Source organism: Dicentrarchus labrax, unplaced genomic scaffold, assembly GCF_905237075.1.
Source record: "Dicentrarchus labrax unplaced genomic scaffold, dlabrax2021, whole genome shotgun sequence".
Lineage (NCBI taxonomy): Eukaryota > Metazoa > Chordata > Actinopteri > Moronidae > Dicentrarchus > Dicentrarchus labrax.
The window spans coordinates 4,575,300-4,599,925 of NW_026136709.1; the positions used below are offsets into that span (position 1 = coordinate 4,575,300).

At 40.6% G+C, this 24,626-nt stretch overlaps 2 protein-coding genes across 10 annotated transcripts in view; both read left to right on the plus strand.

Annotated features, from left to right (window-relative positions):
* Window positions 1–1,439: 1,439 nt before the first annotated feature.
* Window positions 1,440–20,541, plus strand: LOC127369664 (kinesin-1 heavy chain-like). The gene is made up of 26 exons (XM_051411232.1): window positions 1,440–1,901; window positions 4,366–4,453; window positions 4,572–4,645; window positions 4,761–4,865; window positions 4,960–5,008; window positions 5,102–5,157; window positions 5,604–5,691; window positions 6,421–6,545; window positions 7,084–7,188; window positions 7,466–7,611; window positions 8,309–8,457; window positions 9,803–10,002; window positions 11,274–11,342; window positions 11,653–11,859; window positions 11,952–12,095; window positions 13,874–14,062; window positions 14,276–14,393; window positions 15,512–15,567; window positions 15,647–15,756; window positions 15,842–15,943; window positions 16,023–16,083; window positions 17,253–17,324; window positions 17,892–17,996; window positions 18,108–18,315; window positions 19,329–19,425; window positions 19,961–20,541. Exons 1-26 carry the CDS (start codon window positions 1,776–1,778, stop codon window positions 19,965–19,967), a joined length of 2,856 nt encoding a protein of 951 aa, XP_051267192.1. The 5' UTR covers window positions 1,440–1,775; the 3' UTR covers window positions 19,968–20,541.
* Window positions 20,542–23,933: 3,392 nt separating this feature from the next.
* Window positions 23,934–24,626, plus strand: part of arhgap12b (Rho GTPase activating protein 12b) — a 56,398-nt gene continuing 55,705 nt past the window's right edge. For 5 of the 9 annotated variants that reach the window (XM_051411333.1, XM_051411334.1, XM_051411331.1 and 2 more), the window contains exon 1: window positions 23,935–24,101. The gene's annotated coding sequence lies outside the window, so the exon portion shown is untranslated. Of the gene's footprint in view, window positions 24,102–24,626 lie in introns of all 9 variants that reach the window. The other 4 variants (XM_051411329.1, XM_051411330.1, XM_051411332.1 and 1 more) reach the window with 1 other exon arrangement.

Genomic DNA, 24,626 nt, shown 5'->3' on the forward strand with positions numbered 1-24,626 from the left:
GTAACAGCACAAGTGACGGCCTCATCATCGAGCTCTCTCAGCTCATTCTTTTAAGTGTGGCTGTGGACATATTTAGCTTGGACTTTTTGTTTCTTATCAACAATGCCAACACAGTTTGTTCAGATCTGTAATTTTCCTTTCAAAGAAGCTACATCTGATTATATAGCTGTCCAGTCTCAGGGCCAATGCACACACCACATTCTGATAACAGAAACACCCTCTGCCTGTCTTCAACATGCTCATTCTCTAATGAAATAATAGGCTGACAACTTCCATTGGTTGTTTGAAAAGGCACATGTAGAAAGGCAGTGACACTAAGTGTGTGTGCAAGGCAGACATTATTTCAGGTATTCAAGTAAGCCACTGAAATACAGCATGTAGTCAGTAGTTAGCACAAATATCAGGTACATTTTACAGGTAGGAGGTCGGCCCTATACGCTTACTACGCAAGTCAGTCAAGGTTTATTTACAACTCTGTAATGCAAGATGGAAAGCAATGGATTAACACCGACTATTGATTAATTACTGAATTTAAATGTTGATTAGCTGGTCATACCAGGCAATATGGATACACATTTCTCTGCAAATAACAACCATCAAGTATTCAGCCAAGCCATAGTATAAATAGTATTTCGTATTTGAAAAAAATTTATAAAAGGAAATCTTGGGGAGCTACTTTGAATGTAGTTATTCTGAGACTTAAAGCTGCAGCCAGAGCCTATAGACTTCTGTTTACACTGTATAGCTAAAGCTAATGTTATTATATTGTGAGGACTGGACTAATTAACAGGCAGCAGAGCCAAAGCTCAGTTTTCTCTTTTTGTTATTTTCTACATTTATATTTTCTACAATGTTAGAGTTAATATTCACTAAAGATTCTATAGAAAATATTCTATTCAATAAATATTGTTCGTTTATACGTCATTCTACTGTATGTAAATCAATTTTTAGACAGATGGAGCAAACTGTTTTAAAGGAGGGAGGATTGTAGTGGGAGAACTGGGGTGTTTGGTGGAAAAGGCAAATGGTTTACACAGCTCACAGGTCAGGTAGTAGATATTTTGCTTAGGGCCCCGGGGAGGTCAGGACCGACTCTGGGTACAGTGATTCAGGTGCAATGAAGCATTTTGCGGGAACAGGCGGACATAATCTGATGTAATGGAGAGGCATTAATATTTCACATCTGCCCTCCTCCACTGTCTGGTTTACAGTAATGGAGCACTGCACTGAGGAACACTTGACAACTCAAATGTATTTCTATTAAACCAGCTCTCAAATCTATAGCTGCCCTTGACCTCTGCACACTGCAAGCAGAAAGACTACAGTGATCCTAGTTTGTCATCCCGAAGTTCCATGTGACTGTTCATGTGACTGTGGTCCATTCTTTAGTCCCACCCTGATCACAGCTGGATTTCTAGTCATTCTGAGCATCAAAGTGGACGCCTTGCAACTTTCTTCCTTTTTTAGTTCTACCTCATTTTTTAAATAATTTTGTGCAGCTGACATTGAGTTATGAGAGCCTTTGTAAATAGACTAAGAGCGATTTCAACTAAATTATGTTTTTTGTAACAAACAAACCAAAAAAATAATATTCTACAAATTAATATTTAAAATCTCACGTCTCACGTCCAGCCTTAGTGGGACTTTTTGAGGACTACTTTAACACAGTTCCCCAGTCAGCAAACCTCAGTGTCAGGGGCGCGGCCTCCCCTTGGGCTACCTGCTGGATTGTGTAACGGGAGGACGGAGCGCTCCATCAGGCCACAGCGGCGGAGATGGCGGACGCGGCGGAGACCTCTATCAAGGTGGTGTGCCGTTTCAGGCCGCTGAACAGGTCGGAGGTGGCCCGGGGAGACAAGTACATCCCGAAGTTTCAAGGGGATGACTGTGTGATCATTGCGGTGAGTGTGCTGCTCTATGTACAGATCTGGGATCAGAAGATTTACTGAAATAGGTGTTCCACTTCTTCCACTGTTCAGATCATTATTAATAAAATGTTTCCTTAGTAAATAATACAGATAGAGTTTGTCCTCGGTTCTAGTTTTTATAATGTAGTCACAACTACCAAACACACATTTACTGTAAGACAAACCTTCATTTAGTTGCTTTGAGCTCTGGTTGTATCTGTGGAACATTAGATCAGACTTAATGTAAAATTTTAACAATTTAAGGTGACCCATAAATTAGGTTTATGAACTTTGGCTGTGAAGAGAGAACTTTATATGCAATGATACAAACTCTCCTTCCTCTCCTGTCTTTGCTTGTATCGTGTTTCTGTAGCTCTGTGCCTTCAGTGAGGTGTAGCTCATAGTAATGAGGTATCCCAGGAGGCTGATAAGGCCCTGTGTAACTAGGTTGATCTGTCTGTCTTTTTCTATCTATCTATCTATCTATCTATCTATCCATCTATCTATCTATCTATCTATCTAGTCTGTCTGTCTGTCTGTCTGTCTGTCTATTTATCTATCAAAGAAGACTGTTTAATAAATAGCACAGGGCTTCCAGGTCTCAGAAGTGAAGCCAATCCAAAAGTGCCTAAAACCTGCACTATTTCTAATGGCCAGCAGAGGGCAGCTCCACTGGTTGCAAAAAGGAGTTTGGATGACTCGTTCTTGATTTATTAGCTCAGTAAACAGTTTTCTAATGAGTTTATGGTCTCAACTGCTAGTTTCAGTCTTCTTCCATACAGCATGATGTTCATTTAGTAAATGTTGGTCCTATTTACAGTGAAATAGACAATAAAGCAGGGTATACTTTAGGGCGTGGCTACCTTGTAATTGACAAGTCGCTATACCACGAGTCCTCGGTTTGTCAGTCAGATCCAATCAGGATAGAGGGAAGCAATGCGTATCTTAGCCAGCTCCACCCTCTCACAAAAAAAACAGATGACGACAGCCATAACGTCAAACTCAAGGCTTTTATGACAATACACAAACCAATGGGTGACGGTGGCTACGCCCACTATTTATTACACCGTCCACGAAATAAGGAAGTGATATCTCAACAGATCAGCGAAGCATGTGGTGCAGTGCACCTGCTTCAAGTATAATGCAAGGTATGTTCTGCACACCCACATATTCTTACATGTGAATGCAGCAAGAACATCAACTGAACACTGACAATTAACAACTAAACTTTAAATTAACTTTAGTTTGAAATTAACTTTAAACTACATTGCATCCATTTTATCTACTTCTTCAGCTTCAACTTCACCGGCACTTTACTTACACAGTACTTTGGGGTTAATGCTAACCTTAACAGGCTAATGTATTTACATAGGTTCATGCGTATTTGTCGCAGTGTCTGACTTGGTATATGAAAGAAGAAATCAAAGTTTAAAAAAATCATGATAATTTTAGCTTGTTAGAATGCTATGTTAGCAATAAACATGATGAAGCTCACAAAACGCAGATTAGGCTGGATTTTGTTAGTTAAGTAAAAAAAAAAGTAAAACTTATTCTGACGAAAGTTGAGTCTGACAAGATGACTTTGAAATGTTGTTGTTCCAAAATGTAATTTCAATAAATGAATGAGTGGAGAAACAAAGAAATCCTCCATACAGAGCTTACGGTCTCACTGAACGTTTTGATGAGGATGAAAATGATGAACGAGTGAAATCATACTATGGCTTTCACAGTCAACATATCTCAACTCAACTGAACACCTACAGTATAGGAGAGCGCTCTAGCACATCATCAAAACACTAAATGAGCGAATATGTTAGAATACTGTTCATCTCACTGAAGCCGTTCTGGAGGCTCATGGTGGAAGTTTATGTAATCTCTGTATGAGTGTAGGCTAGGTGAGCTTTTATGATATGTCATTATGTCTGTATACAGATTAGTTGAAACTACCAATTTCCTTGGCAAATTATAGATGCTCATGCGCATGCTCATGTCTCTCTGCAGAGCAGTGAGTTGATGGTCACCTCCTCTAGGAGAGGGGGACAGTTTTTTCTATTCCCCATAATTTAAATGATGCTGCAGAGCTGCAATAGTATAATCCACATTTCAGGGACACATTTTCAGATATGCTAATCTTTAAAGGTCTTTCTGTTTGTTCAGCATAAAACAGACCACAGGAAGATTTCAGCATGTAGCCAACATGTATGCTGCTACAATTAATGAAGGATTTACTGGAGTATTTTTTTTACCAGTTACTAGCCACTACCTTTTCAGGCACATCCCTGCTTCACTGCATGTTAGCAATTCAAATTTAATCTACATGTATCATTAACCAGCTTGTTACATCTGATAACTAATGTTAGCAAAACACTAACTTACCTGGGGCCGGGGCGGGGCTTAGGAAGGGTCAATTCACATTGGCATGTTTCTGGTGCTCATCACTGCCACCTCTCCTTCACAGGGTAAACCGTACTACTTTGACCGTGTGTTCCAGTCCAATACAACTCAGGAGGAATTCTACAACGCTGTGGCTCAGAAGATTGTCAAAGGTAAGATACATACAGTAGAATACAGATGTATTCTCATTGGCTGACACACTGAAACCCTGGAAATACACGCCTTAACCTCAATACTTAATGTGTGTTTTCTTTGGCTTGATGCTTGCAGATGTGCTGGATGGCTACAATGGGACCATATTTGCCTATGGGCAGACATCCTCTGGCAAAACACACACAATGGAGGTAATATGAAGTGTCAGCTGTTTCCCACTGGACAAAAATACTAAGAGTAGTGACTGAAAAGCCTGAAATTCCCTTCTGTCTCATTTATACTTTTTCATATAATTGTCTCCTAAAGGGGAATCTCCATGACCCAAACATGATGGGAGTCATTCCCAGAATTGTTCAAGACATCTTCAACTACATTTATTCCATGGATCAGAACCTGGAGTTTCATATCAAAGTATGTTAACATGTCAACCAGGGGCTCAGACGCTTTTAAATGTCAAGCACACGTCATTGTTGTTTAAGTCTGATTGGAAGCTTTTGCTTTGCAGGTTTCATATTTTGAAGTTTATTTGGACAAAATCAGGGACTTGTTGGATGGTATGTTTTGGGTCTAATCATTATGAATTAGAGCCAGACGCAAACAAAGAGGATTCATTCAGACGTGATGTTTGCTTTCTTTCTCCTCCGCAGTAACAAAGACCAACCTTTCCGTACACGAGGACAAAAACAGGGTGCCCTATGTCAAGGTGAGACACGTGGGGGGGTTGTTTTAATGTTGAGAAATGTTATTTAAGGTGCAGCATTGATTTTTTTTTATCACTCAGTCACAAGTTTGTCCCAGCCGGTTGTAATGCATTAGCTATGAATGACATACTGTTAGAGAATATGATCAAAGCAATGGCACAACTGTGATCTGCACGATGAGAGTATAAGTTACATAACATGTTTAATACAGACTTTTACAATCAGTCAATAAGATTTTTTCTCTTTCGTATCATTCTCAGCTATAGGTTTTATATAGCTGATAGTTAGTAAAGTTAATAATACTAAGAAAAGTAAGTAATAAGAACCCTCTATCCTCATAACTACTGTATGTCATGGTCTCCTCGGCTAATAATTGTCTCTCTGTAAAGCCGGCCCTCTGCGGGGCTGTTGAACACAGCGTTTCCTTGTGATTGCCCTGTGTCCCCAGGGGTGTACCGAGCGTTTTGTGTGCAGTCCTGACGAGGTCATGGACACCATAGAGCAAGGCAAAAACAACCGCATCGTGGCTGTCACAAGTGAGTTCATACACTGAGTGCCTTCAGTGTGGCTGCCTCTCACGGGTTCAACCTCACCGAGTCTCCTGACTGCAGCAAGACTCCCATCAGCTGAGACACTAAGTCTGTTCTACCCACTCGACCAGGAAAGAGAAGTGAAATGAAAATAGGCATGAATTAAATAATACACACTATGTGATGTCAATACGTCTTTCTAATCCTGGACATTTGGCTTAATGAGGCTAAACCAGACTTAATCTCTTTGGTGCGTCTTCAGAGTCTCTTTGATTTCACAACTTGATTGTAGTTTACTTTTTGAATCTAATATTGTCTAAAATTAAAAGTACCTTGTCTATCAATAGGCAATAGAATAAATCACCCAAAATAATTTACGTGTTGTGTATAAATAGCTATTTCTTATCATTCATACAGGATAACTTTCATAGTAATTTATAGGTATAGTTTCAATTCAATTGTATTTTTTATAGCAGGTAGGTATAGGTCACGATGAAACCTCCCATGATCCCATGGTACTTCACAACATCATCAAATTACATTTTGTGTTATTGTTTTGATGTGAGAGACCCCTGGTGGCAGAAATTACATACTGTGTGTGAAATACCTTTATTTTAATTATTATCATTATGATTATTATTATTAATCATAATTATAAATGATACTAGTAATGTAGGATTAGCACACTGTTAATTATGTGTCTGTATGTTGTGTGGTTGTTTGTGTGTGTGTCAGACATGAATGAGCACAGTTCCAGGAGTCACAGCATCTTCCTCATCAACATCAAGCAGGAAAACACTCAGACTGAGCAGAAACTCACCGGCAAGCTGTACCTGGTGGACCTGGCTGGCAGTGAGAAAGTGTGTTTCTACCTCGTCCTCCACCTCTCTGTCTCTGTAGCTTCCCCCATTTCCACATCTACATTTGTCTCCTATATTTTGCTTCTAAGCTTTAGACCAGTAAAATAGTCAAAGAGTAGATTTTGAGTAGTTTTTCTATTCACAGTTACAGCAAGAACCAGGCATTGGAATTACTCCTTTGATCTTTTAATCTTCATTGCTCCTGAAGGCACAGTTTGCTCACCTGTATTGACTGGCTGGTTATGTAATGAAACTTTAATGACAAACCGCTGCTTCTGCTTCCTGTCAGCAGGGAGCAACTACAGTAATCTATCCAACAGTATGAGGTGTGAATGAGCCAGGGACTTTGTCAGCCTTCTTTTATTAATCTCCTTTTGCATCCTGTTGTTATTCAATGATCATTAGGCCTCCCCATCATCTTTCTTACTGTGCTTTTGGACCAGATTGTGACCAGTTATAATGTTACAGAGTAATCCTCTGTTTCTGATGTCTGGTTCCAGTCTCATTATGAGAACCTTTCTGTGTTTGCGTGTAATAGGTGGGTAAAACTGGAGCAGAGGGGACAGTGCTGGATGAAGCCAAGATGATCAATAAGTCCCTGTCTTCACTGGGAATTGTCATCTCAGCTCTGGCAGAGGGCTCGGTGAGTGAGTCAGCACTTCCTGAGGGATGTTCAGAGGGACCATCACAACTGCTGTTAATGAGGGTGTTAATGTGATTAAAGGTTTATAATTAGTTCAATGGATGGAAACATAACAATTTTAATGAGGGTTGGTAATGTATAGGAGTGATAATAATGTGTAATCTAAAAATGATGGCCATACTAACACAGCCTACTTGAAATTAAATATGGAAAATATTCCAGTGCTGTTAATAAATGTTCTTCACGTGTACCCTGCGGAACTTGTGTCCTCTGTCAGAGCTATGTACCATACAGAGACAGTAAGATGACCAGGATCCTGCAGGACTCTCTGGGAGGGAACTGTCGGACCACCATGGTCATCTGCTGCTCGCCCTCCGCTTTCAATGACTCTGAGACCAGGTCAACGCTGCTGTTTGGACAGAGGTAAACACACACACACACACACACACACACACACAGACACACACACACACACACACACACACACACACACACACACACACACACACACACACACACACACACACACACACACACAAAAAACCATAAATAAATAAATGTTACTGATAGTGGAAACACAGACATTTATAACTGACAGAAAGAAAAGAAACTATATTTAATGTAAATCAGACAAAGGCCTGGCCTGTTCACGAGGGAAGCCAGTGAGGGATCATGTTCTTGTTTGTGCATCAGTGAGATCACAGAGGAGAATGATCCACTGTGCTTTTTAAAGACTAGCCAGACTTTCTTTTTATCCCCTGATTCCACTTTCATTTTACTGCGCTGAGCTAACTACCTGCTGGCTTCATATTTAGCATACAGCAATGAGAGTGCTATTGATTCTCATCGAACCTTAGGAAATGAAGCAAAGATTCCCAAAATGTTCCTTTAACAGCCTCCTGGAAAAGCTCCCGGCTGGGTAGAAAACACATACCGTACTGTACAATGCTTGTATATAAGAAATGAATTACAAGTTTGAACAATCATATGGGTCTCTTGCCTCTTATTGATAAAAACAGGGGAAACAAAGAGAGTGAAACTGCAGCCCATCAGTTGGTGGTGCACTGAAACCAGTCTATGCTGGGTTGCTGATATTTTTCTCACTTTCCCGTCTCACCAGGGCCAAGACTGTCAAGAACACAGTGTGTCTGAATGTGGAGCTGACCGCAGAGCAGTGGAAGAGCAAGTGGGAGAAAGAGAAGGAGAAGAACAAGACTCTAAAGAACACCGTCACCTGGCTGGAGACCGAGCTCAACCGCTGGAGGAACGGTGAGGACCACGCTGCCAATAACATATCACATTTCTAGGCACTACATAATGCTACATTATGACTCAGTGTTAAAACAGAGGCCCGTGATATTGTCCTGATATGATACTGTAGCTACTCATTTTGGGGATATGTTTTAAAGGTCAAGTATATAACATTTAGGAGGATCTATTGATTGAAATGGAATATAATAATCATAGAATTGTTTCATTGGTGTATAATTACTTGAAAATAAGAATCATTGTGTTTTTGTTACCTTAGATTGAGTGGTTTTTTTTATCTATAAACGCTGCTGGGTCACCTTTTTGGTGGAGCCCAGCGTGTTTCTACAGTAGCCCAGAACAGACAAACCAAACAGCAGTTCGAGATTTGTTACTGTGTTTCTCCCTGGTGCTTGGAAATGGAGCTTTAATCTGCAACTACACCACGAGATGCCACTAAATCCTACACACTGGACACATTGACCCCTCCTCGGAACTTTGGCCCTTAAAGTGGATGTGTGCTATCTCCTTTTTGCATTTTGAAGATGGTTAAAAGATAAACGCGATGTATACCACATCATAAGTTAGCTAATATTAGCAACTAGTTCGCTAACTAGCTAACTAATGAATGGTGTAAATTAGCCAGCTGGTGAGCTAGCACTTTGCTAACATGACATTACAACTTTTCAGATGTAACTAGCTAGCATTACGTCAGTCGTTAGCTGGCTCGATATCTTCAAAATGTGGTTGTCTTTTCAACTAGCCTAGCACATAGCATATACAGGAAAGAAGAAAGGAGATGGAGGCTGCTGTGATTGGAGCACAGAGCAAAAAGGGGCGGGACTTAGGAAGGCTCTAGTGGGGATCATTTGGCCTACTTGTTCAGAGCACATATATTTTAGATTGTTATATCCCAGCAGGAACAGGAAGCAAGAACTGTTCAACTAAGGCCTGACATAAAGGTTTTGCAGTGTAGGAATCTTCCATATGTTTATGTAAATTCAAGATGATCAGCTGTTTAAAATGGTTTGAAAGAGATGAAAAAAGTTAAGCACCAAAGTATCCTTGTCTTAGTTTGTTAAATCTGAATCACACACTGGTTCTATTTTGGGCTTGAAAAGGACACAGCTAAAGAAAGAACGCTTTGTTTCCATATTAGCAATGCCATTAAGAATACTGGTGTGGTTCTCTTCAAAAAATATGCATGGTCATGTCTGCGTTACACTGATCTAAAGATATGAGACATCTAGAGTTATCACAGGTCTTCCTCTTAACACAATGGTTTGATTGAGCGAGCGACAGAGGACACACATCACAGACCTCCACGGAGACTGGAACTGACGTCTTTTTCTGCCGCCCCCTGCAGGAGAGAGCGTGCCGGCGGAGGAACAGTTTGATAAAGAGAAGGCCAAAGCAGAGGTGCAGGCCCTGGACACCGCACTCAACAATGATAAGACACCAGCTAAACCTGCCCTCAGCACGCTCCCTGGAGTCAAACTCACAGACGCAGAGAAAGAGAAGTACGAGGCAGAGATGGCCAAGCTCTACAAAGAGATGGATGACAAGGTGAGGGAAGATCCACTATACACTGTTTGGTTCACATCCATTGAGACCTCTCAGAAAGTCTAAGCTTTTTGTACATATTTATGATGTACACACACCAAGCATGACTGTAGCAGTGTATTGACCCACTTAAAAGTTCAATCCTGTAGCATGGTTTGATTGGTCACGTTAGAAAAGTATAATTGATCTCATGGGATTGATGAATAGGTCAGTGCATCAGAGTCAAGCACGATAATGCATTAATACATAACAGCATTCATGCTTCGTTCCAGGTAAGTTTTCTTTCTTTTGGGGGGATTAAAAAAAATTTTCCAAAAAAGACATTTAATAATGTCACATAGCACACAATATGTACTGTTTAGTGTGCATCAACAAATTAGAACTCAATTGGAAGGAAACATGAATGCGTTTAGTCTCATTCAGAACATGATGTAGTGGTGAATTTCAGCCTCTTGTGGCCAAAATGAGTGTTACAACAACAACCACTTAGAAAAAAAGTGTCTTCTGGTCTAAACTGACACAGAAACTGTTGTTGTTGTGGAAAAAAGTGTAAAAGTTTTAAATGACATTAAATTTGGTGAAGGGTATATCGTGACTTGTTTACCAAGTACAAAGTTTAGGACTTGGACTTGAGTTCAGCCTTCATAGCTGAGACTTGAGACTTATTTGAGACTTGCAAAACAATAACTTTGTGCTGCCTCTGTACCAAATATACTATTGCAATAGTGAAACAACATTTGTGAGAGAAGAATATAACTTATTACATAGAAAATTACATTGCCAACAGAAATCTTTTATAATCCTCCAACGACAAGAAAAGAGTAGCCTGACTGAACAGCTAATGGCAGTGTACATTCTCAGCTTGTTATTAAAAGCTGCGTCACATAAAGGATTTACGAAATTAAAATTTCACCTAAATAGTGCCCGGTGTCCATGCAAAATGTCACAATCAAACTCCAAAGCCAGATCCTCTCACATTTATTACTGACTTACTAATAATGTAAGGAATTACTATTAAGATATTATAAATAATAAAATAATGTTATACGCAATATTTGATATTTAAATGTTGCTGATATTGCTAGCATTAACAAAATGTGTCTTTACTTTTCATACTCTTACATGTGTAAAGCTTGGTGTAGTATTTCTGATGGCCAGCAGATGGCGTAGTTGGCTGCTGTTCAGTATTGCTGGTGCTTACGCTGGAAACAAATGACTGTTGGATTATATGTGTCTTTACCTCTCTCCTTTCCACCATCCTTCCCTTCCTCCAGGACGATGAGATCAACCAGCAGTCCCAGTTGGTGGAGAAGCTGAATGAACAGATGTTGGACCAGGAGGAGGTGACACGACCCCGCCCCCTTCCTTTCCCCCCTAACTCCCCCCTACCGCGTTTCAGCCCTCCAGCCGTTCCTTGTTAGCACAAACCCAGTCTGACAGCTGATAGCGGACCATTAGTAGCCCTGCAGGAGAGGTCAGACTGTAACTCACCCTCAGAAAGCAGCACTGGAACCTCACAGATTGAACACAGGAGGTTTTTTTAGCTGTACAGAAATGTAAATTGTAGACTCTGTTGTGGTTTTCAGACTTTACGCCCTCCTCGCCCTATTCCTAGACTGAGCATCCCTGTCTTATCTTCACTTCCTATCCTAGCTCTTATCCTCCTCCCGCCGTGATCACGACATCCTGCAAACAGAGCTAAACCGGCTGCTGGCGGAGAACGAAGCCTCCAAGGAGGAGGTGAAGGAGGTGCTGCAGGCCCTGGAGGAGTTGGCCGTTAACTACGACCAGAAGAGTCAGGAGGTGGAGGACAAAGCGAGAGAGTTTGAGGCTCTCAGTGAGGAGCTGAATGAGAAATCGGTACTTTTTGTTTTTATCTGAATCCATTGGAAGTGATGACACATGATCACTTTGTAAGGCGTGTGCTTGTTTATTCTATGATCCACCTCCAGAGCTCCCTGGCCTCCATCGACTCTGAGCTGCAGAAGCTGAAGGAGATGACCAACCACCAGAAAAAGAGGTTCACGGAGATGATGTCGTCATTACTCAAAGACCTGGCTGAGATAGGCATCGCTGTGGGAAGCAACGACATTAAGGTTACCAGACTTGTTTCAAATTCTGAAATATAACGGAATCTAAGAATAAACTGGCATTTTGTCAGAGACGTAATGAGCTGGAAACTGAAACTACACACTGATTTAAGTGACATTGACATGACCACCATCATAGCAGCTGGAACATCTGCTGCCATTACATGTGCCCTTTGGGTCACATGCTTCCTGTTTTGTCTTTGTTTGCATCTGATGTCAAATGTTATGCCCTTTAGTCTGCTCATTTACAATCTGTTCATCAGCACTGAGCATCCATGCGATACTTGCAGCCGGCAGTTATTTATTGTCATGTTTAGTTCATTTAGAACAAACATTCAGTTTACATAATGCCCTTTTACAATTTCCCAACCAAGGGGTCTTAAATTTTTTAATTTGCCCCAAAACACGTACAGTGTATTATCACAAGAAACAAAGAAAAGTCCTCAGAATTAAAAAGCAGAAACTAGGTAATATTATGCATTTTCCCAAAAAATTACAAAATAGTTGCCAAAAAATTTTGTTGATGACTTATTTATCTTATATTATCTTATTTTTTATTTGAGAAAAGCATTTTCATTTCACAATGATCAATATCGCAACTACTGCAGGTAGATTCACACAATACTGTGCATGATTTACAGCAGAAATGTCCTTATATAACATTAGCTGTAATTATTAACTGAATGTGGGAAAATGTCATATTAGAGAAGAATGAAAAGGAAAGGAAAGTAAATGTGAATAAAGAGTAATCTAAATCACATTACCACTTATTTATTCTATCAAGTTAGCTAATGTCTGACCTTATAGGTTTAATGTACTCAGTCCACTTTGTTCAAATCTGGAAAAACATCTTTGTGGACTTAAGGGGGAATGACAGCCTTTCCATAATATGTATTTCATGTATTATATTATATACATATATAATATAATATATATGATATGTATTATATCATGTATCCATTCACTGATGGTGGGTGGCTCTGGTTTTATCCACTTTCTTGTTACAGCCTTTTTACTATGTAGCTTGTTTATTTATTTTTAAGTCTATAAAATGTCAGTAAATTGAAAAAAATGCTCTTCACAATTCCAACAGCCTGAAACCCAAACATGCAGTTTACAAAGATATGAACCGGAGAAAAGCAGCAAATCCTCATAGGAAGGATCCAGCTAATCTTCTGCATTTTTCTTGATAAATGGACTTCTGGTTTCATGTTTAGAAATATAATAATGCACTTATGATCATTTATCCAATAGTAAACACACCTACTGCAGGCCGTTATTATGAACACACTTCACTGACACTTGTTTGCAGTGCTGTGTTCAACAGCAGTTTGGCAACCATTTCATTTTGCACAGGTTTTAGTGTCTCATATACTCACAGCTGCAGGGTTAAAATCATGCCCAGTCTATTTTAAACTCCATGCCTCAGCAGAAGATAGGTCGAGTATCTCTTGTGGAAACATACAGTACCGCTACTCTGTAAATGGCAATTGTCCTTACAGTACTGAAGTTCCAAGTGGGAATTTAACCTTACCCTATGCTAGAGCTACACTCGGGTCTGTTCTGTGTTGCTATTTTGTGCACCGCACAGGTCAGAGATCACCTGTCATTTATGTCAGATTTAGGAGGATATATTACAGACTGTAAAAGCACATGGGTAGGCTATAGAGTCATTCAGGCAATAACTACTCTTGTGACAGGTCTAATTATTGCTATAGAGACAAAATGACGAGGACAACATGAAGCACATCTTCTAAGGCCTAATGTTATTTCTGACCTTTCAGCAACAAGAGAGCAGCGGTCACATTGATGAAGAGTTCACTGTGGCCCGTCTCTACATCAGCAAGATGAAGTCGGAGGTGAAGACGATGGTGAAGCGCAGCAAACAGCTGGAGAGCACCAAGGCCGAGAGCACCCAGAAGATGGAGGAGATGGAGTTGGAGCTGACTGCCTGCCAGCTCCGCATCTCCCAGGTAACTGCTGCTCACCGCCACCATGGATACTGTCACCATAGTGACAAAATGTGGCGGTTAATTAAAATGGCAAATTGTGTGGTTATCAGTCAAACAGCAGCTTCATAAGTTGATGGGGTTTTTCATGTGTAACACTGTTTGTTCTGGGTTTATGTCATGGAGTTAGTGTGAGTTTATAATTGTGTTCTTTTTTGTTTTCCTGTTGGCGTTCAGCATGAAGCTAAGATCAAGTCCCTGACAGACTCCCTCCAGAATGTGGAGCAGAAGAAAAGACAGCTGGAGGAAAATGTGGACTTGCTCCATGAGGAAATAGTCAGGATCAAAGCCCAGGGTGAGCACAGCTTACTGGCATATAACAAACCCAGGCACAGGACCTTTCTTCACGGTTATCCTGGACCAAATAATTCATAATATTATCCCGCTAAAAGGGGAATCACTTAACCTTACATTTTGTTAATAAACAAATATTCTTATAGCGTAACAGAGGGGACACCTCAGACAGGAACCTCACAGTTCCCTGTAGTTTGAAATGGAATGACTGCAAAGAGGTGGGCTCACCCTTGTAGCAAGTCAAAGTATGTCAGGAAATCAATACAGATATATATATGTGTGTGTGTATATAAAGTGATTTATATATATTATATATTTTTTCTTAACTGCAAAGTGTTTGCCCAGGTGGATTGTTTATCCATTGCTTTCCTTCATATGTCCAAAACATTCAATATGTAACAAATCTGGATATTGGACTATGCTAAGCTAGGCAGCTTTTTTTCAAGTCACTCATGTGAGGGTATTCACGACTATCCCAATAATAGTAATTCACCACGATAAACTTATTTGAATGTTTTTTATCGCAATAATAGCGTCCCATCCCTATCCAGCACCTGAGCCAACTGTAGCAGTTGATTGAAATCTATCATATACTGATAAAGGTATAATTGCTACAAAGTCTGTATATTTCTGTGGAGTTCAAACTTTTTTAATGATAAATTGTTGTCAATATGATAAATCTAATGTTATTCTGCTGTATATTTGTTGAAATTAATATGTTAAAATACATTCACTGATGAGCTAAATGCAAGTCTGAGTTGAATGTGGATGAACGTGTTAGCATAAGTATGTGATGGCCTTTGCCATCTCTGTATGAATGCATGTGAATGTGGCATGTAGTGTAAAAGTAGAAAATGGTCGAAAGGCACTAAACAAGTACAGACACAAAAGATTGAAATCCATATTATTTGACTTTTTGTTGCTGGTTGTCCATAAAGAGGATGTATGATGTATCATTAAAAACCATCCTTTATTTCACTTTACTGGAGAGAAATCTAAGCAGATGTGTTTTGTTTTTGTGAATGGACAGCTCTATTGTCTGATTGAGGCTCAAAATTGAAAAAACAACTTTTTCCTGGTTGGGATGATCACCTTTGGGATTTTCTTGTCTTCTTCCAGAGAGAGTCAACACCATGGAGAAGGAGAATGAGATCCAGTCAGCCAATGAAGTCAAGGTATTGTCCCACTAAGCTGTCCCTTACTACACATGCTCTCAAAAGTTCTTACTACAGCTGTTTGTTTGTGTGTCCTCAGGACGCTGTTGAGAGACAGATCCAGTCCCACAGAGAGACCCATCAGAAACAGATCAGCAGCCTGAGAGACGAGCTGGACACCAAGGAGAAACTCATCACAGAGCTGCAGGAGTAAGTCACAGCATCACCACACACACTTCTCTCTCTAAATGTGACTGATAGTTCCGTACTGATACTGTCACTGACATCTGTGTAGTCTGAACCAGAAGATCATGCTGGAGCAGGAGAGGCTGAGGGTGGAGCACGAGAAGCTGAAGGCTGCAGATCAGGAGAAGAGCCGCCAGCTGCAGGAGCTCACGTAATGCCTCTACGTATAGTCTACCACAGTCCGTTTCCCATTCTGCCATTAGCACTAACATCCATCTTACACTCTGCAGGGTGCTGCAGGACAGGCGGGAGCAGGCCAGACAGGACCTGAAGGGACTGGAGGAGACTGTGGTCAGTTATTGGCATTTCCATTTAAATACGTATTCAATTAAATGGTTAGTTCTAAAGAAGCCCTGAGAGGCAAGTGAGAAACAAAAATCTGGTGATTGAATTGTCTGGTCTAAGTTGTTTTCTTGCCTGTGTTCATGACTGAAGAGCAGGTAAAAATAAAAATAAAGGTTTTGGCTGGGGATTTTTTGGTTTGTTGTTGTAATACTCATTTCAGCCACAAGAGGCTGAAGTGCACCACTAGCCCATCTTTTAAATAGGACTAAAAGAATTCATATTTTCTTCCAGGTGAGTTTGAAGTTTTTCATGCACTCTAAACACAAGTTACATATACTGTCGAAATGTACTTAGCAAGTTATGTAACATTACTGTCATGCCTTTCTTTTGGCTAGAAATGCATTTTAATCGACACTAAGAGAAATTAATTAAGAACATAGGGTAGTGGTGCATTATAGCTTTGTGTGGGTGAAATTAGTATTACAACTACTCAGAAAAATAATCCTGACAAAAAAACATTTCTCATCTGCCATAACTTTCACAGATTGCAAAAATTTTCACAGATGAAAAAAAATAAACAAAGAACTTATTATTATCCCAGCAAAACTTGATAAAAATGAAAATTTTTAATTTTCTATGCACCGGCGGCTGCACTCCATTTAATTCTAAAAAAAAATTCTCACTTGCCTCTCAGGGCTTCCATAGAACTCACCCAATTATCAAAAAAGAAAGATCTGATTTGATTTTAAATACAATGGTGGTGAATGTAATTTCATTTAATTTTTATTTTCCAATTTTAAAATTGGTGTACCATTTACTAAATCCCATTGTCAATGCTGTGAGTGCCAGTAAGTACAAAAAAGAGTTGACACACACAAATCTATCAGGTAACTGAAAACGGATTGTTTTCTCTAAAATGATAAGCAATATCAAGCCATCTGAAGGCTGAATTATGCTCTGAGATTCTTGTTATTCATTTATTGGTAGAGTTGTGAGCAGCACAAATTAAATTATATTTACTACACTTATATTAGATTGGAGGTAGAAATCTCAGGGGAGGATGTCTCAAAATCTGGACAAAGTCTGGATGTAACTTTGGTGAATCAACAACCCTTTAATGTCTACAAACTGTTTTTTTTTTCTTCTCTGAGCTGGTTCTCCTTGCCTTCACACAGGCCCGAGAACTGCAGACACTCCACAACCTCAGGAGGCTTTTTGTCCAAGACCTGGCCACTAGAGTCAAAAAGGTAAAAGTCCTGACAGTATGTGAGTTGCTCATGCTGCTTTATGCCTGCAGTCGTCATCCTGGGATCTGTTTTTTTTGTGTGATTTCATCACCTATCTGGAGAAATATCACATGAGCTCTTGGTGTCCCGTCTTCGACATTTACCTGCAACGAGACAAACAAATCCATATTTGGTTCATGCACCAGCGGCTGCACTCCATTTAATTTGCACCATGATGAAATTTTAATGAATCCGGGGAACACAACAGAAAGTGTCTGCAATAAGTAGGCCATCTGATTCTTCAAAGGTAGCAGCTGTAAATTGGGGACCCAGGCCCTCGGTATGCCGCTCGTCTCCAGCCCCCAGGCTGAGGCTTGATGAAATAAACAAAGGCAAAGCAGGCTTTCCTGGAAGACGCAGAATACGCCCAAATCTGCTACCTGTCATCTCATTAGGCACAGATAGAATGCTTTGGAATTGGGGGTTTTGGTTAGAGACACTAGGTTGAAAGAAACCACTGATAAATGACTGCAGAGGTAAAACATGGAGTGAAATCAGTGAGATAAAGCTGTGTGTTTGCTTGAGCAGAACGCTCAGATGGACTCAGATGACACAGAAGGCAGCGCTGCCCAGAAACAAAAGATCTGCTTCCTGGAGAACAACCTCGAGCAGCTCACCAAAGTCCACAAGCAGGTAGAAACAAGTACAAACACACAATGAATGCAGTGCGTCCTCCCTAAACTGATCATAGAAGTGACTTTCACCCTCTTTCCTCACTCTGTGCTATCTGTTTCTCCTCTGTAGCTGCTACGGGACAACGCAGACCTTCGTGGTGAGATCCCTAAAATGGAGAAGCGCCTGCGGGCAACGGCTGAGCGGGTCAAAGCCCTGGAGTCTGCTCTGAAAGAGGCCAAAGAGAACGCGGCCCGCGACAGGAAGCGCTACGAGCAAGAGATGGAGCGCATTAAGGACGCTGTCAAGCCCAAAAACATGGGAAGGAGACCCTCGATAGGTAGGTGGTGAGTGCTGTGTAGAGTAATGATGTGGTGATTTGCAAGTCAGTATTCTGAAAAACCTCCTCTGAGTATTTTGAGGCAACAGGCAAGTATTAAATTAAAGGAACAGTTTAGCACCTAAAATACCCTTTTTCACATTGTTGCCGAGAGTGAGATGAGAACATTGATGCCACTGTCACGTGGGTGCACCAAATTTCTGTGGAAATTTCAAATAAAAACCTATTGACACCTTTAAAGCTCACCAAAGAACAAGTCTTTTGTTTAATCCGTTCACAAACAGGACAATATGTGCTTTTACAGCAAGTTATGTGCTGTAACAGTTTTTTGGCAAACAGGCAGGTGCAATGAATTCCCGGGTGTAATAGACTGTTAAATGTAAGCATGTAACTCCAACTAAAACCACAAATTGTTGTTTTTATTGTGATTTCTGTTTGTGTGCAGATTAAACAAAGGAGATCTAACATGTACCCTATTTTACATCAAAAGCAAGAAAGCAGCATGGAAGCCAGTGACAGTGTTACTTTGGTTACTTTTTTATTGTCTTTTACTTCAGTCTCTCTTTTAAACTCAACGCCGATGAATCAGGAGAAGCTCTCTCTCTCCTCTGTTGTACTGTAAAAAACAATACATAATGTTCCTGGTTAATTAAGCACCAATGTCTCACCCCAATACTCACAACTACTGCAGAGTAAGTAAGTATGTAAAGCTTTATTTATAGATATTTATTTATAACACACAGTTAAACAGTGCTTCACAAACAGAGCCATACTTAGTCCTGTTTTCAGTGTTTATGCTAAGCTAGGCTAACTAGGCCCCCCCTTGCTCAAACTCCAAACATAATATGCAGGTCTGACCGTCTTCTCATCTAACTCTCAGAAAGAAGGTAAATAAGCTTATTTCCACAAATGCCAAACTGTTCCTTTACTTTAAAACAAAGAAATGAGAACGCCCTGAGTAACATGTGATCTCTGTCTATGTGACCCATGTCATCCCTCTGTGTCCCACCCAGCCAAGCCCATCAGACCAGGCCAGCTGCCAGGAGCCTCTCTCATCAACCCCAGCGTCAACAGGTCCAACCTCATCATCAAGGGAGGGGGCAACGGCAGGTTAGAGTCTGCACTGTGATCAGTGGCTGACTGACAGTAACTGAGTGTACGCTCATGCTCCGTATGCAGACTGCAGGCGCCTTGCATTGCTCTTGGCTAGTAGAAAGCAATTGTTTGCTTTGTATCTTACCTTATCTTTGTCACATTCTTTATTGGCTAAAATCCACACTGTTTGTCATAATGATAATAATGATAATAATAATAATGATAATAATAATAATAATAACATCAAGGGTTAGGGTTAGAAAGTGGAAATGCGACGTCCATCACAGGCAACTGAGAAATAATGTTTTTAGGTTACGTTACTACCTGTTCATTGGCAATAAAAAGTGATTAGTGCGTAAACATAATATATAAAATGCTTCAGAGTCTTACATATGGCACCTTTAATTAGTCACTTGTCATTGGCTAAAGAAGACATTCTGAGATTTTGTATTTTTATTCAGATGTATTCCTTATCTAGGTAAGACATCCAAAACCAAACATGGAAATGCAACAGAAAGTACAGTTTCATTCCTTTTCTCTTTTCTTTCAGCTCCTGAGGATGCAACACAGTCACCCAAACAGGAAGCCAGAAGCCCAGAGACATTTACATTACAAAATATTGAACTTTTACCTGGAACCACTGCGCCATTCTTCCAACAGCAAAGTGTGTATATACTATTTATAAGTATGGCCTGTACTGTGCAGTCCTTCAAGCCTCCGACTCTAAAAGAAACCAAAACACATTACTGCCTTGCAAAATCAACACATGACGTGCTGCTCTGCTAACAGCAGCTTACCCTGAACTGTGCGTATCAGACCTTGATGTTGTGCTGTACAGAGAAGAGAGAGCACTGGTCCTGTTGCTTTTCATATTTCTCGGGATTCCTTTGGTTTTAGCACAGATTGTGGATTGGTTTTTGAACTGAGCTGGGGGCAAAGGAAGATCACAGAAATCTCTTAGTGACACTCTTCTGCCTGTGCATCAGTTCACCCAAAATCAAAAATGCATATTTTTCCTCTTACCTGTAGATGTATTTATCCATCCACATTGTTTTGGTGTAAGTTGCTGAGTTTTGGAGATTTCTGCTGTAGAGATGTCTGCCTTCTCTCCAATATAATGGAACCAGATGGCACATGGCTTGTGGTGCTCAAAGTGCCAAAAAATACATTTGAAAAGCTCAACAGCGGTGTCTCTTTCCAGAAATCATGAAGCGGTTACTCAAGATAATCCACAGACCTTGTTGTGAGCAGTTACACGTAGGAACTATTTTCTTTCCATCTATCACCACGCAGAAGGAAACGTGCATCCACTAATAGATGAGAGGCTGGTGCTCCTGACAGTGCTTTTAAACATTAATGGTGCCCTCCTCATCTGAGCTGCTATCTCACCTAGCACCACAGAGATAGCTAGCGTTCAGCTACTGTTGGTGGGTGTAGTTCGGTAGAAAGAAAATATTACCTACATGAAACTATTTGCCACAAGGTCTGTGGATTTTCTTGAGTAACCGGGTCATGATTTCTGGAAAGAGACACCACTGTTGAGCTTTTCAAATGTATTTTTTGGCACTTTGAGCACCACAAGCTGAGTGCCATCTGGTTCCATTATATTGGAGAGAAGGCAGACATCTCCAAAACTCAGCAACTCACACCAAAACAATCCAGAAGGATAATTAAGAGGAAATGTGTTTTTGATTTTGGGATGAACTGTCCCTTTAACCATTCAAAAGTATATTTAACCACATCTTGTTGGTTCAAAATGATGCTTCACTGGGTGAGTAAGAGCTGACAGAGAGACAATATTTAGCTGAATACCCCACTTAATTACACCTGTAGAGTAAAGAAGAGTAAGAAAGTGTATGCATGCTCAGACTCGCTTGCCATCACTGTTCTTATTAACAGCTTCAAACTATCTCAAAAAGCCATTAAGTCCTCAGCTTCCCTGACACTGGCACAGCACTCGTTTTGGCTCAGGGCAAGAAAAGCTCTGGGAGTAGGTTGATACAGATGTTATTTATGCCTGAGAGCTGAAGTCAAGAGTTCACTTATGTTTACTTTGTTTTGTAAAACATGCATTATGTATTGTTGCTAATGTATCCAGAGTGAGCTGGAAATGCTTGAATTTACAGTAAGAAGTGGATGATTGATACTTAACAGTCTGTCAGCTCTGTTGTAGTAGCCTCATTAGCACTCCTGACTTACACTAAACAAGTGCAATGTCATCCTATTATTGTACAGAATATAAAGCTAAAGCTCCCACAGGAACTGACATTTTCTGAATGTTTTTGCTGAGCTGAACCTTTAACATGCATCTTACACTTTTCACTTTCAGAAAATGAGCACACCCAAAGCAGTATTAGTGATGACTTCATGATGAGAAGTCTTAATGTGTACGTGCCTGTGCAGTTTGTGCAGGCTCCAACAGCCCTGTGCATGTTTGTTTCACACACTGCAGTCTGTTTTCACAGGAGTTTCCTGTAAGTTTTTACTTAGAAATAATAAATTTAAATTGTAAACCTTATTGTGGTTCATTTTTTTTGCCCACCATGGATTTGAATAGTCAGACAACTGTTTTTTCCCCAAAGATTGTTAACTTGTAGAAATTGTTCAAAGGTTTTTGAAAATAATAAAATAAGAGATTTGAAACAACTAATTAAAGCTGCAGTAGGTAAATAACGTGTTGTCACATTTGCTGAAACTTTCCCTATATCCTGACAGTAGTACATGAGACAGATAATCTGTGAAAAAAAGCTCCTCCTAGTGCTCCTAATGGCATTTGCAAGAATCCACCAGCCCTGAACAAAGACAACCAATCAGAGCTGAGAAAGACAGAAAGACACTTTGGGTTGGTGGCTTGAAGAAAGTTGATTGTTGAGTCCCATTCCCAGTATCGGTATTTAACAGTTTGGGAATGAGACTCAACCATCAGCTATCTTTTTTCAGCTCTGAATGCTTGTTTTTGTTCAGGCCCGGTGGATTCTTGTAAATGCCATTAGGAGGATAGGACTCTGGATATAGTGAACGTTTCAGCAAATATGACAAAAAGTTATTTTTATAAAAGTTACCTACTGCCGCTTTAAATGCTAAATGAAAATGATGAATTCCCTATGATATCCTGACAAAAGCACATGTAAATAAAGAGCTCTGTGTGGTGTTTAATCTTGATTAACTTTATATCCCAATGTCCTTAGATTTCACCCAACAATACTGGAAGTCACTGAAATCAACAATTCATCATGTCTGTCACTTCCCCCCTCACACCAACAGGGTGTGCTTTCACACAAATAGACTAGAAGAAGTCTATTTGAGATGAGAAGTGATGTGATTTAATCACTTTGTAGACGTTCATACATTATTCTGAAATAAGGTAAACTTGGATTTTTCTTGCCTGAGGCTAATCCCAGTCCTTCTATAGTCTGAGTGTTCTCCATTGAAGACTTGCTGTGTTCCTGGATCATCCAAGCCCTAAATCATTCATGATCCTGCTTGGATGGTGAAACTCCCTGCTGTGATTGCCAGATAGAGCTCAGCTGAGGAGAGGGGGTAGGGGTGGGGGGGGGCATCTTTAAACGTTTATCCTACAGGTTTAAATTACGTTATTTACGTTAAACAATATGGAAATGAAAATCTTATTCTTATAATTGCAGTGACATTTTTCATGACTCCCACAATCAAATAGTGAAATTGAAACTATTCCAGATTTAACAGGGGATCCCCTAAAAACTCAAAAGGAGCCCTGAGTGTCCGCGGACCTACGGTTGGGAAGCACCGGACAGTGAGGTGTTGAACCTGGAGGGGGGAGGCCGGCGCGGGGCTCTGGACGCCGTCTATCAGCGCTGACAGACGGCTGGGGTGGGCGCGATAGACCAGCGTCTGCTGGAGACTACAACCGCGTCAAGCTGAACGGAAACACACTGACTAGAACTGGATTTCCCTTCAAAATAAAACAAAAACAAACGATTGCCAAAATAAGATTGTATTTAAGAGTGGCAGCATTTGATCATATATGGAGACAAAAACCCACAACAGAAAGTTGTAGACACCTTTTGGATGGCCATGTGTGTTTTAGGTTTATATGTATGGAAGTATTTGGGGATAGCAGGACTATAGTTCTATAGACTATAGCAGTGAATTTTATCATTTCAGTAAGCTTACCCGGCATGAATGGGGAGATTTCAGACAATAACACACACATAGGATGGACTATGTGTAACTTATAGTTGGTTGTGATTGTTTGAATGTATATTTTGAGGCAGTTTTAGACTTTTTCATTGTTGAATTCAAAAATTTGGTTTCCTGTTTTCCTTATCAACAAATATGTCAAATAAATGGTAAATACTAGGGAAAATGACCATCCAAAAGAGGGGCTAACTGAAAATAAATACACAGCTATGTTTTGTCATTATTTTCAGCTGCTCTGCTGTAACTAAGTCCCAAATAACAACACATCCAAGTCCGTCCACTTCAAGCTTTTACTTTGAAGGTTGAGACCGGATAGGGCTTGTGTTTGCCGCACCGAGCTTGACGGCGCGTGGAGAGGCGGGGGATTGCGAACAGAGCGACTGACTGGAGGTCTGCTGCGGACTTCAGTCGGAGCAGCCGACAGTGAAATAGGTGGGAAAAGTAACTGTGAAACTAGCTGTACGGTAGACGCAGGACACAGAGACCCAGAGACCCCACTGGAGTTTTTCGAGGTGAGTGTGTTTGAGTTTTGCGTGGGGTTGCTCCGTCGCCCGGTCAGCGAGAGGCTATTGGCTTCTGTCGGAGTTACTTTGTTGCTATGCACGCTGTTGCAGATCGGGGGGTTTGTATCCGAGTGAACCTGCAGTGCCAACCTTTTGTCCGAGCACGAAGCCGCTGGAAATTGTCACCAACATGTCTCCCATCGGTGGAACAATCTAAATGTTGATTGTTTGAGACATTTTAATGGCTTGGTCATTAAAAATTCCTCGTGCCTGTGTGACACGCACCTACACATATGTTGGGCTTATTTTCTCGCGGTGTGTTGGGCTGTTTGTCCCCGCTCAGGGGGGTGCTTTCTCCGGGCAGGCGCTGTCCCTGCCCTTCTCTCGCTCCTGGGAATCCTTGGTGATGTCGAGTCCTTTGTTATGAATGCTCATGGATTAAACTCCTTTGTGTTGTATTTCTGCAGTCCGTGTAGGGCTGGAAGGGACCCTGCCCCCCTCTTCCCTCTCCTCCCTTCCCTCACCCCCCGCCGC